The sequence below is a fragment of the Meles meles genome, chromosome 4 (assembly GCF_922984935.1).
Source record: "Meles meles chromosome 4, mMelMel3.1 paternal haplotype, whole genome shotgun sequence".
Taxonomy (NCBI): domain Eukaryota; kingdom Metazoa; phylum Chordata; class Mammalia; order Carnivora; family Mustelidae; genus Meles; species Meles meles.
Genome location: NC_060069.1, coordinates 56,096,828 through 56,114,732, shown reverse-complemented (window position 1 = coordinate 56,114,732; position 17,905 = coordinate 56,096,828). Strand labels below are relative to the sequence as shown.

The 17,905-nt window shown below is 43.9% G+C and overlaps 1 protein-coding gene across 3 annotated transcripts in view; it reads right to left on the bottom strand.

Annotated features, from left to right (window-relative positions):
* Window positions 1–17,905, bottom strand: part of LAMP3 (lysosomal associated membrane protein 3) — a 34,652-nt gene that overhangs the window by 7,970 nt on the left and 8,777 nt on the right. The window contains exons 3-6 of one of the 3 annotated variants that reach the window (XM_046001487.1): window positions 17,738–17,866; window positions 7,489–7,546; window positions 3,730–3,900; window positions 477–1,905 (exon numbers count right to left, since the gene is read on the bottom strand). In XM_046001487.1, coding sequence (XP_045857443.1) covers window positions 1,766–1,905; window positions 3,730–3,900; window positions 7,489–7,546; window positions 17,738–17,866 — 498 coding nt within the window. In that variant the 3' untranslated portion in view covers window positions 477–1,765. Of the gene's footprint in view, window positions 1–476; window positions 1,906–3,729; window positions 3,901–7,488; window positions 7,547–17,737; window positions 17,867–17,905 lie in introns of those variants that run through there. The other 2 variants (XM_046001488.1, XM_046001489.1) reach the window with 2 other exon arrangements.

Below are 17,905 nucleotides of genomic sequence, written 5' to 3'. Positions count from 1 at the left end.
AGCACACTTGAGACAGAGCTGGAAAGGGGAGTGGGGAGCAGGGTATTTGTGGATGGCTGCTGGAGGGACCTGCTGGAGGTCCTGCTGGAGATGGAGATGGCATCTCTCCAAAAGCAAGCCCTTGCTGGTAAGCTTGAGTCACTCTGGGAAACACCAGTTCCTCGCACAGCCCAGATTTTCCTCAACACCTCCTGTTGTAAGGAGGAAAAAGGAATGTCCTAACACTCCAAACGTTCTAGGGACTCTTAAAGCTCTCGAAGCTGCTGTGTGCCCTCCCTACCCCCTCACTTCTGAGAAAGTGGAGAGAGCTAAAATCCTTCCAGGGAAAGCCAGAACATGCCCTAGATAAGCAGAGGTTATGGAGCTGTTGCCAAGGTTCATAAACTTCCTGTTAAAAACAATGAATGGCACCTCTGGCAAATAAAGAAAAAGAAGAACACGTCTGTTAGTAAAAGCAATTAAAAACACCCAGAAGCCCATTACTCCCCCCCCCCCTTTTTTTTTTGAAATAAAAACCTCAATTCTCCTATTTACTTTTTTTTTCTTTTTCTTTTTTCTTTTCTTTCTTTCTTTTTTTTTTTTTAATATAGGCTCTGTGTCCAACAGGGAGCCCAAGGCCAGGCTTGAACTCAGGACCCTGAGATCAAGATCTGAGGGGAGATCTAGAGTCACAGGCTCAACAGACTGAGCAACCCAGGTGCCTCCTCAATTCTCCTCTTTAAACAATGTAACAGAAAATCATGAATAACATTCCAAGCCATATCTGATAGAATTTTTCCTGCACATATCAATCTCTCCCAATCAGGAATCTCCTGGTTTATGGTTTTTTTTATTTTTTGTTTTTTGTTTTGTAAATGTTTGCTTAAGAGGAAAGTGGGTAATACTCTGGGATAGATCTACCTATTCTATTTGCAATTCCTGATTGTTTTGATGCTTGTCTACATCCCCTCCCCCACAATGGCCCAAATTAACAAATTTGCAAGTACAGACTAAAGGTCAAAGAAAAACAGAGATAAAGCAGAAAAAAAAATGTGAAGGAGACAGACAACAAATGAAGGTGAAGAAGTTGGAGAACTAAAATTTATGGAGCCTCTGTTGTTTGCCAAGATCTGTGGTGGGTGCTTTACATTAAAAAAAAAAACATTTTTTTTTAAATGAAATGTTGGGAAGTTATCTAGTTGTTGTTGTTGTTTTTTTTTTACTAGTATTACATTATAATAGCATATAATGTCTTTTTAAGAACAATAGTCTATTAACACCATTCTGTAATTCAAGTAAATCAGGAATTGGGCAAAATCTGGGAGTTTAAAATCACTTTAGAATCTATTTTAAATGAATTTTTATAACTATAATTTTTTAAAAACTGGATATTGAGACTCTTAAAAATGTATAAGAAAAATCAGTACAGTTTGAAAATGTCTTTCTTATCATTCTCCCTTTAGGTATTTGCTTTCTCCTTCTCCCAAGCACCTTCTTCATGTCCCTGACTCTTGTCCCTAATTCTTGAAGCCAGCCCTGTATTATCAGGTGTGGAGGGTGGAATTCAAGCCCATATGGCACAGCCTCCCTGTGCCAACAGGAGAAAGTGGATGGAGGCTACCTTTTAGGTAGCCTTTCAATGGCCCCACAGCGGAAAACCAGGTTTCCTAATCAGATTGGGAGGGTGGGATAGGCAAGTAGAAAAACCGATCCCTTCACTTCAGGCTGAATATGAAGTCAGAATACCCAAGGCCTTAACCTTGCGCATTTTGAAGAAGGTGGGGCTTTACATGCGTTCATATCCTCTACTGGGCCTCTTGCTGGCCACGAGACATGCTGTTAGCAAAACGACAAGCAGTACTGCGATACTCAGGCCCACGGCCACAGGGTTTTCTCTCCTGATTCTGTCAGTGAAGCATTCATCCGCTGCAATTGAAGTCAGAGTAACAGGTGTTATAGGCTGGCCGCAATGCTGGGAAGTGATACTGCCCCTGCCTGCCTCAGCCATGCAGAGAAGGAAACCCGGGGGAAAGGCGAAGCTTCTGGGCTTCCCACCAGCTGCCTCAGACATGGATAGGTGAAAACGAGGAGGGAAAAGTCAATGCGATGACCGGAAGTGTGTAGTGGTTGTGATCACTTCAATTGCAGATATCCTGTCCCCACACCCAGGAAATTATGATTCAGTGCATTGGAGGTGGGGCCCAGGTGATTCTCTTGCTGTTAGGAGGCAGATCCAACTTTGGGAAACGTCAGTTTGGTCCAGAGAGTCAGGATCAGACCTGTAACCCCGGGTAAGTTCTGAGGCCAAGTTTTCCCACCTCTGGCAACAGAGACCCACCCCAAATTGCATGGCCAAAGTTTTCTATCCAGACTCTGCTTCTTAAAGGTTGCTGGTGTACAGCCTGGGGCTCCAGGTACTGGAGAAACCTTTTACAGGCTCTGGGATTTTAGCTCTCTAAAATGGGTTGAGAATGTGGGAGGTTGAGAATTATATGAAAGGGGGAGGAAGGGCAGGAAAAAATGAAAAGATAAATTTTCTATATCTCCTTGGGGACACTGCTAGGAGAGGCCAGGTGTATGTTGCCGAAAGGTTTTATTTCTCACCTCTGCCACTACACGATTTCCCACCTGCTCACTTCCTGTTTCATAGAGGTTTGGAGGGGGAGGAAGAGCAAGTGTGTACCTTATGTTTTAAGACCACATGATGAATTACAGAGGCTTTTCAAACCTTCATCATGAATTTGTAAGTTTCCCCAAATTGGAAGTTTTGAGACGAGATGACAAAGTGCAGCCCACACCTACTAAGAAATTTTAATATTTTTATCTTAGCACTGTGGTAAAGGTCCAAAACAGTGGCAGAGGTTTGAGGACTCCAGACAAAACCTACAGAAATCAGGGGATCCGAGGCCAGCAACACTTTAATCCTTATTCTGCTCAATGCCTCCCAGCAAGTGTATCAGAAGGTTTTTGTCGACACTTTCAAGTTTATAATGGAACACTAAGAGAAGTTGGATTCACATTCCAGAAATTTAATTTATAGCTAAACGTCTAACTAAATCTATTTATGAAAATTGAGAGGTACTCATAATGTTCTTAGTTATTATGAGAGGAATGTTTTAGAAACTGAAATTCAATTCCTGGACATATGTAGCAATCCTGTAACCCATTTTCCCAGAAGGGAAAAAAAGGCTTTTTCAGAAAGTCACCCTCATCTGTCCCTGGCCTTCTGCCTAGGACCTGCTTCTCTCTGTGGTGGTTAGAACTCAAAGCAGAAGTTGCATAGAAACTAACACCAAGTATAAGGAAGCTCTAGCCAGGGGAATTAAACTCATAATTGAGAAGAGGGGGCCCAACATTATTATTACAACTTTCTTTTTTCCCTCTGCAAGTGGGAAAAAAAAATCTATTCTGAAATCTTGAATTTTAGATATTACTACTATTCAGGATCTTTAAAGTCTCCAAATATACCCGAGGAGTCAGAATACATCATGCAAGGAGAATGTACCCTGCTGTGGGAGACTGGTGGACATGAACTTGGTAGTGTCCAATTTTGAGGTTGGTATTGACTCAAAGGGATGGCAGGAGGGAAAGTTAGAGAAACTTGGCCCTTAGAGCTTTGTGGAACCATACTGTTGTAGGAAGCTCATGTGATTCTTATCCCTTTTGACAGTTAGACACACACAAAACAACCTGAAACTACCCTTGGGTCTCCGAAGTTTTTGTTGGCGACATGATGAAGACTTGACTTACCATTTCCAAAGTGGTCATCTTCGAAATCAAAGGCTTGATATTGGACATTCATTGTTTTCAGTTGAAGGTGGGTTGACAACTGGACGCTCTGTTCACTCACACATTTGAAGGAATGCCCAACCACAGTCTCAAACATCACCACAGAACTTTTCATTCCTTGGTAAATTTTCTCTGAAAACACAAGAATGAAATACGGACACTTGTTGGCATATATCCGTTGAGTGTCAGCTGTTACCAGGGGTTCATGTGTAGTTCAATGGCCTTCATTGAGATGTGGCTCTCAGGGGTTCTGCCTTCTCTTCATGGAAACCCACTCTGGTGCTCTATGGGGACTTTTTTCTGGTATTATGTATTATTATTATTATTATAACTGGTATTATTATTCTGGTAGTATGTAGGGCAAACTCACATAAATTAGAATGTGATAACATTGAAATGAGAATGTTTAGGAAATTTTTCTTCAGTTGTCTTGAATCGTTGGGGGCAGAGTTGGTAGGGACTATTGTCAGTGCTTGGGGACTACAGAGAAGTGCCCGCAAAAACCTCAGAAATAAGAGAAGTAAGATTGCTCTCTGTGACAGTCACATGAACCCTTAGTGAATCAGAACAGACATGTGCAGTCACCAAGTGGAGCATCTGCATGTTACCAGACTGTATTAATAGAGCAAAAGGACAGGCTGATCCCATCATTTGCAGGGGTGTTATATCCATCCATAGGGACACAGAGAAGGGAGAGGCCCATCTCTGTCTACCTGAGTGCTGCTGGGGAGAGAAAAACCTGCTCAGGGACTGCCGCTGTTTTAGGACAGGTACACCCTTTTCAAGGAAGCATATGCTTCAAGGCAGGTGGGGTTAAACATTTTAATCATATAATTAATTCCATCTGCTCTAATGCTACATTCATCCTACACCCTTCTGATTATATTTTGGCTTCTTAAATGGGAGAAAGTTCACTGGCCAGAGGACCCAACTGTCTAGTCCCCTTGGCAATTACCATAAGAAATAGTTGCATGATAAACACACACGTTTGCATTTTGATTTTATACATCAGTTTCATGACCTTGGTTTAAATGTCTCCTTGAAGAGATGGAGGGGGTGCTTGCTGACAGCTCTCACAATTGAGGACCAGACTATGGACCTTCATGAATTTACGAAAGTTGTGCCTGAAAGGAATACCCATGGACTATTAATGAGGGGGCTTGAAAGTTTCCCTCCTTTCCTGCCTCTGTGGGTGTGTTTGCCTGTGTCTAAGGTAGCCTTCCACATTAAGGGTCTCCTTGCTATGTGCCAGGAATAACCGCACAAGTACTCCGCAGGCACTGTCCTGCTTAATTCTTTGTTTCCTTTCCTTTCCTTTTCTTTTCTTCTCTTTTCTTTTTGCGAGAGCACACAAGAAGGGGAAGGCGCAGAGGGAAAAGCAAACTCCCTGCTGAGCAGGTAACCCAATGTGGGGCTCCATCCCAGGACCCCAGGATCATGACCTGAGCTGAAGGCAGACGCTTAACCGACTGAGCCACCCAGGCACCCTTGTCCTGTTTAATTCTCATATAATCTTTTGAGATCAGTTCTACTGTTTCCATTTTATAGACAAGGAAATGGAGAGTCAGAAAACTGAAAATATTTATTTGCCTAAGAGCCTACAGCTAGTAAGTGGTATTCGGACTCAAGCAGTCTCACTCTGGAGCCTGCTATCTTCACCACTACACTACTGTGTCTCCTGCTCATCACTGTTCTACTTACTGTAGACTCTTGCATAGGTACATTCAAATGCCCTATGTGATGCCCTGAATCATCCATGGACACTGCTATATCATGTGTTATATCCCAGGGTAGTTTACTTCGATCACTCCCACTAACATTACAACAGCCATTACCACGGTAATTACAACTGACTACTCTTATGATACCACCACTGCCACCGCTGATGTATAAATTATCATCACTGCGACTCCTACAGCTCCTCCTGCTTCTGTTGAGCCTGGGTTTGGGGGACATAGAATTGTTCCATCCCCTTTCTCAGCCTCTAACTCAGCCTCTGGTCTCATTTTCCCTTTCCCTGCCTCTTGAGGCATTACTACCTGACTCCTGGCTAAAATTCATCCATACCTTGTGATAACATTTATGTTAGCATGCACAATATTTATTCCCCAGCCTCTGTGAGTACACTTGTCTAAGTGAGGTACTATATATGAAAGTGAGTTCTCAACTGCGATATCTTACTTACTTTTAACCAATAATCATGAATAATATCCTCTTGAACAATATCAATAAAATATGTTATATTTTAAAAAGACATTTCTCAACATTTTCATTTCTTGGCAAGTTTCTTTAGCGTAGCTTCCTTAAGATAAGCTTAAGCCCATCATGAGATAGAATTTTAAAAAGGAGAAAACAGATATGAAAACTCTTCATACAGTAAGTGACACAAAGGAGGTATCCAGCAATGGTTTGTATCCAACTCTGGGCTTCCCAGAGAAACATTTGAGTTGCCTGAGAAATTCCCCCCACGAGACCGGGAGCATTACTTTCCTGGATGGGAACCTTATCAGAGTTCTCTCAACTGGCCCCACTGTGGGCCTTTTTTTTTTTTTTTTTTTAATTTCTTTTCAGCATAACAGTTTTCGCTGTTTTTGCACCACACCCAGTGCTCCATGCAACACGTGCCCTCACTAATACCCACCACCTTGTTCCCCCAACCTCCCACCCCCCGCCCCTTCTAGACCCTCAGGTTGTGTTTCAGTGTCCATAGTCTCTCATGGTTCACCTCCCCTTCCAGTTTCCCTCAACTCCCTCTCCTCTCCATCTCCCCATGTCCTCCATGTTATTTGTTATGCTACTGTGGGCCATTCTTGATACAGCAACCAAACAGAATCTTCATCGGTGTAAATTTGATATACCATTTGCCTACATCAAACCCTCCACTGACATCCTTTCACACTTTAAACTCAAATCCAAAGTCCTCACTTTGCCTCACACAGAAGCCCTACATGCTCTGGCCCAGATGTCCGTCAGACCGGCTCTGTTGCTCTGCTCGCTCTCTCGGACACATGTGACACTCGCCACTCCCTGAACACATGCGCAAGCTGGCTTCTAAGGGCTTGTGCATCTGTTGCTCCTGCTACCTGAAAAATCCTTCCCCAGGCCCAGATGTCCCCAAATGGAGATATCTCTCTGCTCAAGCCTCACCTCTTCAGAGAGGTTCCTCCCCTGAGAGCTTCCCAAAGGCCCAGCTAAAAATATCTTTCCAGTCCTCTGCACCCCACCCCCCACCTGCTTGTGTTTGCTCATAGGACTTAATACTACTTAACTGTCTCTTATAATTTAATGTGCCTGTTTGTGGTCCCCTCCCCGCTTCTAGGATGTAAGCTCCATGACAGCAGGGACCATATGTTTGGCTAATATGCACTTCTACTGCCTCTTACAGGGCTTGGCACCTAGCTGGCACTAACCACATTTTTGTAGAATGAATGCGTGATTCCAAGAGTACTGAAGAAACTGCACCATCACTAGCAAATCTGTCCCAGAGTCACTAAGCTCTTTCGAGTTGCTGATAACGATCTCTGACATAATGTAGTCCAGCTTCCTTCACAGGCAGCTGAGCAAACGGAAGCATACAAAGATGCATGGCCTTCTCCTGGTTACTTCTCCATTGGTTTCTCCAAAGCAGCATCGAAGATGAGCAAATTCAATGGGCTGAGAAATGAGCTAACCCCAGGCACGGTGTCACTGCTGGTGGAGTGGCCTTCTCTAACGGCTTACCTGGGTTTGCGACTGTCAGATAGGCTCTCACTTCACTGATGTAATACGAGTTTTCATCCTGTAAAACAGCAGGGTGTTAACCTTTGGGCACTCTGTCTTTACATTTATGATCCTGGTTTATAAACAAAGTTTATAAACAAAGTTGTTCAGGCAGGATTCCAGCTATTCAATCTTCAATATGGGGATTTGGGTGTCTGTGGGTACAGAACCGTAATTGTATTGGAAGCTTCAAAAAAGTAAAGATACCACACAACAAATAAATAATAAGTAATGATGTACTCCTGGTCCCGAATTTCTCTACTGCATACTTGTTGCTAGAGCCTGAAATTCAATTCCCCGGGTCTAGAGTCCCTTCAGTTAGACCAAGTTTCTTCCTGTTAAAATGCATATACGTCTGGAAGGTGGAGAGCTTGGAGGGGTAAACCTTAAGCTTTTACTAGTAATGAATATCTTAGGGTAGAGATTCAAAAGGAGACCACTCATCTTTCTTCTTAAAGGCATAAAGAACTTCAGCATTTAATGATGTATTATTTATTTCAGAGAGAGAGAACAGAGCGGAGGGGCAGAGGGAGAAAGGGAGAGAGAGTCCCAAGCAGACTCCATGCTTAGCGCAGAGCCTGATGCGGGGCTTGATCTCATGACCCTGAGATCGACCTGAGTTGAAACCAAGAGTCTGTTGCTTTACTGACTGAGCCACTGAGGTGCCCTGAGACCACTCATCTTTAAGGCTACCATGGGTGGACTTCATGGGGCTCATAAACTCTCATAAACAGTGTGTGCAAAATTTTTCATGCATTTTCCTGGAAAGGGTATCAATTGCTTTAAATAGATTAAAGGGTTCTTATCTCCAATATGGTTAGATGGGGCCACCATGAGGGATTCTGAAAAGAAATGGTTTACTCTGAGATATCTGGATATTCTGTAAAAGAGGACCCCAGGAGGTTGTGTTCAGAAATATTAAGCAGTGCTCTACATTTTATTCAAGGATTGTCCTTTTGGAACAAGAAAACAAACAAACCATTACAAAACAGCCCTATAACCTCTTGAGAGACTAAGGGTATGAAATATTAAAGGGAACTGAAATGAGATATGGAAGGGTAAGTTGAAAAAGAAGGTTTCAGGTTTTTTTAAAGTAGGTGATTTAGTTCTTATTTGTAAACATTCATTAGAATGTTTAACATTCTAACACAAGGGTGTCAGGGTGGCTCAGTTGGTTAAGCAACTGCCTTCAGCTCAGGTCATGATCCTGGAGTCCCAGGGTCAAATCCCGCATCAGGCTACCTGCTCAAGGGAGTCTGCTTCTCCCTCTGACCCTACCCCCGTCATGCTCTCTCTCTCTCTCTCATTCTCTCTCTTCTCAAATACATAAATAAAATCTCTAAAAAAGAAAGAAACAATCTCCAAGTAAGAGGTGAAGAAATGGTAGAGCAACGAAAATCAGAATCTGATATTGAATTAGCTTTAGAAGTTCTAGGTCTAGTCCTAAAGAAATTTAACAGTAATAATCTTGACTACATTCAGTCCATTTGTGTATTATTTGTAGATGAAATGATGAAGGGTTCTAAAAATACAAGCTGTTTTAGTAAGGTACCTGCTACTGGTACACTCAAGTCTAGAGCCTGTAATTCGTTGAATAGCACCTACCATATATTGGCTTCTTACCTTGTGCCAGGCAATGGAGCAGACCCTTCTCTGCCATGTCTTATTTAATCCTCACAGCAACTCTGAGAAGAAATAGAGGCTCACCAACTTGCCCCAAATCCCAGCCCTAATAGGTGGCAGGGGAAGGTATGACCCCAAGCTTCTTGTCTCCATGTCTAGCATTTAATTTCTCTTATATGCTCTCCAAACCAGGTATTGCTCTAGGTCCTGGAAGAAGAATAAGACCTGGCTCCTTCCTTCAAGGTACTTAACCTTGGTTCTCAAAGGTAAGGTCAACAAAGTGCTTGGCCCATCCATTTCTTCTAGAGAGAACATCTGTGAGCCAGGCCCCTCTTTGGTCACTTTCACAAACCATTTATTCAGGTTATTCTTTATTTGGGGTCCTTTTTAGCATAGAAGAGACCTGTACTTCAGGGCCCAAGTCACTGATACAAGACCCTGCCCTATCCTAAGAGTAGAGAGGATCCACTGATGGGATTTAAGCAAGACAGTGACACGATGGTGACTTTCTTTTTTGAAATTGAATGGGTTGCAGCATGAGATTGCTTTAAGGAGTAGCAGAACAGTGGTAAGACCAGCTCCGAGCTCCATAGGGGACCTCCTGGAATCTTCCCCTTTTTGTGGCATCTCCTTGATCTATCCTCACATAAGGAAAGGCTTTGTGTTTCTACAAAGGCTTCACAGATTACTAAGGGCATGCTGTCACCTAGATTGCCTCCTTTGATCCTCACAACACCCCCGTGGGACAGAATAAATATTATCAGCCCATTTTGCAGCTGAGAACAGAGGCTCAGACGAGTTAACCATCTACCTCTAATTCACTTTGTTTGTCAGTGACACAAAGCAAAATCTGGTCTATAGGATCCTGCCCTACATTTTCTTCCATAGGATGTGTGGGTATGGACAAAAAATTCCTTGGGCAAGAACTCTCTTTCCCATTCCCTGAAATGCAGTTGTTCGTATTTAACCATCTGTCAGAAATAGGACCAGCTACAAAATTTATGCGGCCTGCTATAAAACCAAAGTGTAGGATTTCTTGCACAAAAATCATTGAAGAATTTCAAGAAGTGATACCATGCTTAAACCACACATGGGCTCGGCTGACTGCTCAAGTCACATGCTCATGAATCCAGCCCTGACAGGAAGGGCCATTCCTGCTCCCCAAGAACTCGCACTGTATAGGGCTAATGCCAAAAGTGAGGCCTTCCAAAGCAGATGGCAGAATGCTCACATTCACTGTGATTTCACCTTTCTTAAGATTTTTAAAATGTATTTATTTGTGAGAGAGAGGAGGAGAGAATGGGCGGGGAGAGGGGCCGAGGGAAAGGGAGAAGCAGACTCCCCATTGAGCAGGGAGCCTGATGCAGGGCTCCATCCCAGGACCACAAGATCATGACCTGAGCTGAAGGTAGACACCTCACCAACTGAGCCGCCCAGGCACCCACTGTGAGTTCACCTTAATGATGCAACAGGACAGAGTCCAGAGCCCATATTCAGGTTTCCTTCTATTGGCCAAATGCTTCCTGGTCCTGTGCTTATGTCCATGGTTAAGATAAAGGAAAAACATTTGTTAGGTGAGCTCATGTAAATAAAAGCACAGACAGATGTTTAGTTCTGTTGAGATTCCAAATTTTGTAAAATTTATGCTACTGGTACCAAGTGAGTCTTTTTTTTTTTTAAGATTTTATTTATTTATTTGACAGAGAGAGAGAGAGAGAGATCACAAGCAGGCAGAGAGAGAGGAGGCAGAGAGAGAGGAGGAAGCAGGCTCCCCACTGAGCAGAGAGCCCAATGTGGGGCTCTATCCCAGGACCCTGGGACCATGACCTGAGCCGAAGGCAGAGGCTTTAACCCACTGAGCCACCCAGGCACCCCCACCAAGTGAGTCTTATCTAGACAATTGTGCCCACTTCTTCTGTAAAGTTTTAGAATAGAAATAGAAATAAGAGAATAGAAATAAAATTGTCCTTTTCTTTTTAAGTAATCTCTGCACCCAGTGTGGGGCTTGAACTCACGACCCTGAGATCAAGAGTAACACACTCCAGGGGCGCCTGGGTGGCTCAGTGGATTAAGCCACTGCCTTCGGCTCAGGTCATGATCTCAGGGCCCTGGGATGGAGCCCCGCATTGGGCTCTCTGCTCCGCAGGGAGCCTGCTTCCTCCTTTCTCTCTCCCTGCCTCTCTGCCTACTCGTGATCTCTCTCTCTGTCAAATAAATAAATAAAATTTTTAAAAGAAAAAAAAAAGAGTAACACACTCCAAGGACTGAGCCAGCCAGAAACTCCGAAATTGTCTTTTATTTATACTAGAGCAAAGCATTTCTTTTTCAACTCAGAAGTTCAGAATTTGGCATAATTTGAATGGTAGTAGGGCTGAAGCTTATTCTATAAAAGGGGTTGGCAAGTTTGTTTATGTAAAGAGCCAGATGGTAAATATTTTAGGCTTCCTGGCTCTGTGTAGTTGACACTCAATTCTGCCATTGTAGCACAGAAGTAGCCCCAGACCAACACGTACACAAGCAAGTGTGGCCATGTTCCAGGAAGCTTCATTTATGGATACCGAAATTTGAAATTCATATGATTTCCATGTGCCACGCAATATTCTCCACCCTCAGCAGCCATTTAAAAATGTAAAAGTCATTCTTAGTCTGCAAACTGTACATTTTTTGGAGGAAGACTGAATTTGGTCTGGGGGCCACAGCTTGTCAACTCCTGGTCCCCACTATCAATGAAAAACAAAGTTTCATTTTTCAGTTGGTTAAAACAAAAGCAAAAACGAACTGTGGGGACTTCATCACGATAAAAAGGGTTCGCACAGCAAAGGAAATAGATAACAAAACTAAAAGGCAACCTATGGAATGGGAGAAGATATTTGCAAATGACATATCTGATAAGGGGCTAGTATCTAAAATCTGTAAGGAACTTAACAATCTCGGGGTGCCTGGGTGGCTCAGTGGGTTGGGCCTCTGCCTTTGGCTCAGGTCATGATCACAGGGTCCTGGGGTCAAGCCCTGCATCGGGCTCTCTGCTCGGCGGGGAGCCTGCTTCCCCCTCTCTCTCTGTCTACCTCTCTGCCTATTTGTGATCTCTCTCTCTGTCAAATAAATAAATAAAATCTTAAAAAAAAAAAGAAACAAAACACATGTATGTAGGAGAAGCGAAGGAAAAATAAAATAAGAGGAAGAAGAGGGAGGCAAACTATAAAACATGCTGAGCTCTAGGAAACAAACTGCCTGTTGCTGGAGGGGAGGTGGGGGGCAGGGGATGGGGTAACTGGGTGATGGGCATCAAGGAGGGCACTTAATGTAATGAGCACTGGGTGTTATATGCAACTGATGAATTGCTAAGTATTCACTCAAATTTTAACCAGTGTTATTCACAATGGTGACAAGAAATTAGATTGCCCCTTCCCAGTAAACCTCTCTCATTGAGCTCAAATGATCCTTTCTTGTCTATTTCTTAGAGCTCAGATCTACCACAGATGGAAAGAGAAAATAAGCAAATTAAGCTTCAACAGCCCTACTCATCAGAGTGAAACCTCAGCTCTGGAGATGGGAGACAGGTGGGCACAGAGGAAGGGGTGGAGGGTTTAGGAGCCTCAAGCAGATGTCACACTTAACCCAAAGCACAAGAGAATTTACATGCTACACATTATGTAGTTTATAGTACCTGCTTTTTCCTTTGATGCCCACATAGTGATTCTCTGCCAGATGTTTTTTTGCATTTGGAGTTCAGGTTGGAGAGTGACAAAGATAAACCCATGTCAGATTCTTGAAAACAAAGTGAAAATCCTTTGTGCACCTATCAGGATTGCCAAAAGGGGCTAAGGACTCCTAAGAGCAAGCTGTGGTACTTCAGCTCTTACAGTGTGTCCATGGGAATGGACCACTGGCACATGTCCCAGCTCACCACTCAACTGATGGAAGGATGATACAGGGCTCCTTATCTCCTGAATCTAAGAGCTCAGCAGTATCTCATCAGAGGGCCCCTAATTCCCCAAGGGACCTAAACATCCTTCTTAGCAAAGGACTAGGTCCAGAGCAAACCAGTCAATCAACCTATCCCGGGAGGCATATCAATGACCTTGAGGCCCAGGGTCCTCTCCCTAAGGTCAGCAAAATGCATTGTGGGAGTTTCATAGTCACCGATGTTCAGGATGTGGATTTTTGTCTTCAACATCAATCAGACCTTTTTTGCTCCGCATTGTTGCAACTATGTCAAGAAATCTTTGCTCTGTATATAGCAAGGGAAAGCCAAAGAGGCTGTCTCTTTGGAGCTGCCGATCTACTTTTTGGCAGCTTGGCCAAGAGTCCCTGTGAAATTCAGATTCATTCCTTTCTTGATTCATTTCTTCATCAAACAATTTGCTAAAGATATGTACAAAGTCAGAGCTTGGCACCGTGAGTAAATCACAAAGATACCTTCAAGACAGCAAAATGTGCAATGAGCGCATTAATGGAGTTTGGGGAACAATCAATGGAGGGTCCAGAAACCAAAGGAAGAAAGCCTCCCAGTTTTACCTGGGATGGAGGTGGGGGGTGGGGCAGTGGGGGAGACTTCACGGGGTAAAGATCTATGAGCCATCTTAAAGCATGAGTGCAAAAGGGGCTGAGGGTTGGGAGGGGCATTCCAGACAGAGGGGACGCATGGGGAAAACGGGGCATGAAATAATACAGCATACTGGGGAAGCTTTAAATAGTACACAGGGTGTTTACATTTGAACACTGAGAACAGTTCTCCGGAGTCTCTAAGTTAAGAGGGCTCCAAATACCCCTGCAAGGCTCTGGGTAAACACCAAGGCGGTGGGCAGCATTAGCTTTCCAGACCTTGGCTGGCCAAAACACTGCCTGGCTGGGTGTCCCTCCCTCTGCCCCCAGCCCTCCCACTGATTTCTCCCATGTCCCATCCCCGGGTCAGGGATGGACGCCTCACTGAGCTGTCCTGACAGCCAGGTGGATGAGAAAAGGGTAGTGTTGAGCTGGAAGAAATAAACTCTACACTAAGTTACTGAACGATGTTTTGAAACAAACCATCCTAGCAGGAAGGACATTGTGGGGCATGGGGGAAGGGAGGTCTATTTATCTTGCACCTGGAGAGCCTGAACAACTTTCAGTTTGTGACCTTAATTAAATGAGACACTGACATGGGAAGGTTTTCAGTTCTTTAAAAAATGAAATGAGAGAAATGAGAAGAAAAAAAAAACCCACCACTCCTAACCTGGCTAGGGGCCTGATATCATGCTCTGCATTGCCGTGTACACTAGCCTGTTTCACCTTCCCAGAAGCCTATCAAAACAGGTGGTGGTTGGCCTCATCTCACAGAGGAGGAAACAGGCTCAGAGAGAGTCAGCGACTTGTCCGTGGTCACATAGAAATGACATGGATAATTTAAGTCTTGACTGAACAACATCAAGAGACAGTTTGGGAGCTCCCTCCCTTCTTTACATTTCTGTCATTGACAGAATTTCAAGTAAAAAAATTGCATATTATTGTCCATATTTTGAAACCTGGAACTATTGCCTATATTGCTTTTATTTTTTTCTCATAATGTCTGGTTCAGTGTTCAGGACACAATAGGTGCTCAGTAAATTCCTATTAGTGATTTCTTAATTCAGGCTTGCTCACCAGCATCCATTTACCATTCTCCAACTTGGTTCTCATTTAAAACATTTATGATGTCATAACTAACATAAACTATTTTCCAAGACTCTTTTTTTCTCTAAAGTGGTTGTTCTTAATCAGGGGTGATTTTCCCCCAGGGGACATCTGGCAATATCTGGAGACATTTGAGGTTGTCACAAATGGGGCTGGGTGTTGTTACTAGCATCTAGTAAGTAGGAAGCCAGGGATACTGCTCAGTATCCCACAAGGCACAAGATCTCACAGACTTATCTGGAGACAAACATTAATACTGTTGCTGCCGAGAAGCACTGGTCTAGAGGGTAGCAACATTTTGAAAGTGGCTGACAGAATTGCTAAGTCCATTTCTCCGGTGGAAGAAACTAGATGGCTTTCCTGCCTAAATGCATTTCGCACAGACCGCCTTTTAGGGCAGAACGTCCACAGGCCAAATCTGGCTTACAACTGTGTTCTGTTTGGCTAGCTTTGTTGAAGTTTTCCAAAAAATGTGTTGCCAACATTTAAAGATAAAAAGATCTGGATTTCTGCCTGGTCTTGAACAGTCAGAAGATCTGACAACACTGGTTTCTGGTGAACTGAGAGAGATGTAAAATATTTAACAATTGACATAATAGGGCAGCAGCCACTCAGAATGTATACCCAGCCATCGAGAATGGATGTCCACCATAAAAGACAGTGACAGCCCCCAGGGAGTGATGCCTGCCCAGCCACTGGCATCTCTGGGACTCCCTACCCCTCCCTTGTGTCTCCTCACTTCTGAGGCTCACCTCTGTCATCTCAATCCTCCAATGTTTTTCTTAGGCAGACTTAATGGGAAGGTGAAGTCGTCATCAAAAGTGGGGAGAAAAAAAATGACTGCCTGCTTCAAGGAAAAAAAATTACTGGCCTACTTCTCTCTTTCAATTCTATACTTAGCCCCTGTGATCTTTGAACTTGTGGTCACTATTTTAGCTAAAACAAGTTCTCTTTTAAAATGTGGAAATACTCCTGAAGGACTAAGGCTGGTGGGAACTTTTGCTTTCTATAATCTTCCTTGCTTTCCTCTTGCAATAGAGCTAAGGTCAACTGCTTGAGGAATTGGTGCCAGGGAATGAAATGAATAAGGGGAATTTGGTTGGCGGGACTCAGGCAAAGCAGCTACTACAAACTTGGGGCCATGGACAGTGGCTCTCCCTGCTCCTTCCAGAAGGTGAGTGGAAGGAGGAAAACCCTGCTGGTGCTTCTAGTGCCATCTCCGAACTCATTCCCTGCCTGTACCTCTGGAGGCACAGAGATTTTCAGAAAGGCAGGGGCTCAACCCTTGGGTGGAGTTTGACCAAACAGAATCCAGTCTGAAGGTATTGGAAAGGCAGGCAGAGAGGGTATCAGGAGACAGAGGAAAGGAGCAAAAAGAGACATTGAAAGGTGCCAAAGAAACTGCTGGTTGCAGACCTGCCCAAGGCAGTGGGCACAGCATGCTACAGACAAACGGATGGGCTTTGATGCTTACCAAAAGCTCATACAGGCAGTAGTCTGGGTGGAATCAAGCCCTGAACTAAAGCACAGATGCTTGTACCTATACCCTCTGCCCCTTTGCTGAAGCGACTTTAGAAGAATTCCTGACCCTTCGGTAGGTTTAACCTCAGTTGTCCCGAAGTAGAGCACACATTCTTCCCAGAATGTTCTTCTGGTGTGAGAGAATACATTTTTCCCACTTGATACTGAAAGGAAACCCCTGACTTCTCCAGTGCACCTCTACCTTAAGGAGAACCATATGCACAAGGAGGATAAAGTCTTTGACACCAAATTAAGAACATCAACACCCTTTGTTGAACATTGTTATGTGCCAAGCACCGTGCAAGACAATTTACATATACGACTTCTGACACTCCCATGGGTCCCACTAAGGAGGTGTAATTATTTCCATTTTATAGATGAGAAAACATGCCCCAAGTAGTCCAAGATCATGTGGCTAATCAATGTTATGGCTGAGAGCCAATCTTGACTTGTTTCATGCCAATGTCTACGCTCATTCCTCTCCAAGCTCTGGTACCCAAGACCCCTCTAAATTCAGGGGTCACATTCAACTGGTAGGAAGAAGACCCACACCAAGTCCCAGCTGTAAGCGTCCTCTCCGCACCACCTCTCCAGCTCTTACCTGGCCTAACTGAATGATACTTTGGGAGAATCGGGACAAGTCTCTCCTTTGAGAGTGAGATGACCAAGGTTGTATCCCCAAGACATTCACCCACTTGAGTCATTGTAATCATAGCTACTGGTCTTGAACATCTACTTTCCAACTACTGAATAATGCTCTTTACAGAGGTGATCTTTAATTCCCTTCCCCCATTTCTCAAGTGTTTCAATAAAGTTCAGAAGTGTTAAGTTACCTGCCTAATGTCACAAGGAGAACAAGTGACAGAGTCAAATTTTAGTCAAGACTCTCTGACCTCATGTCCATAGTCTTTCCACCCCACTCTGTGGTCCACCCCTTTTGTAATATGGTCTGGAAAACCCAGTGCCCGGTTAGTCCCTGAATCTTGCCTGCGACAGTTGGAAAGAACCCATCATGACATTTGATTTTGGTCTGAGAATAATCCTGTTTCTGTGTGCTCACTGGGAATTTCAGTGGGTCTGTTGATCTGTTTAACTTCCTACTTTGGGTGGTTTGCAAAGGGCACCTGTGGCTGGGTTCCCCAAGGCCAAGTCTCCCCTAAGAGGCACTGCAGCCCTTCTTGGGCTGCACAGAGGAGGCTGAAGGGGTTAGGAGGCAAACATAAGATGTCGACACTTCCCTCCTCTCCATCTCCATGCCCCTCATTCTTATCAGGGAATATCTCAAAAGGCTCTGAAATCTATTTCCTTTGGAATTTAAAGTGAAGTGTGGGGTTGCACCACTGGGCCCCAGGGTGAGGGAATGAACGGGAAAGCGATGCTAGAGCCTGTTAGTATGAAGGAGCTCAGCCCTCACCTTTGTAAATGTGAAATTCACAAATCCGCCCTGGAAATTCAAGAGAAGGTTGGATTTTCGGGAGCCACAGTTCCCAGAGGCTTGGGTTGCGTTGGGGTCAATGTTGAAGTATCTCTGAGGTGAAAAAACCTAAACCAGATAAAATAGATCAGATCAATGAGATTTCAA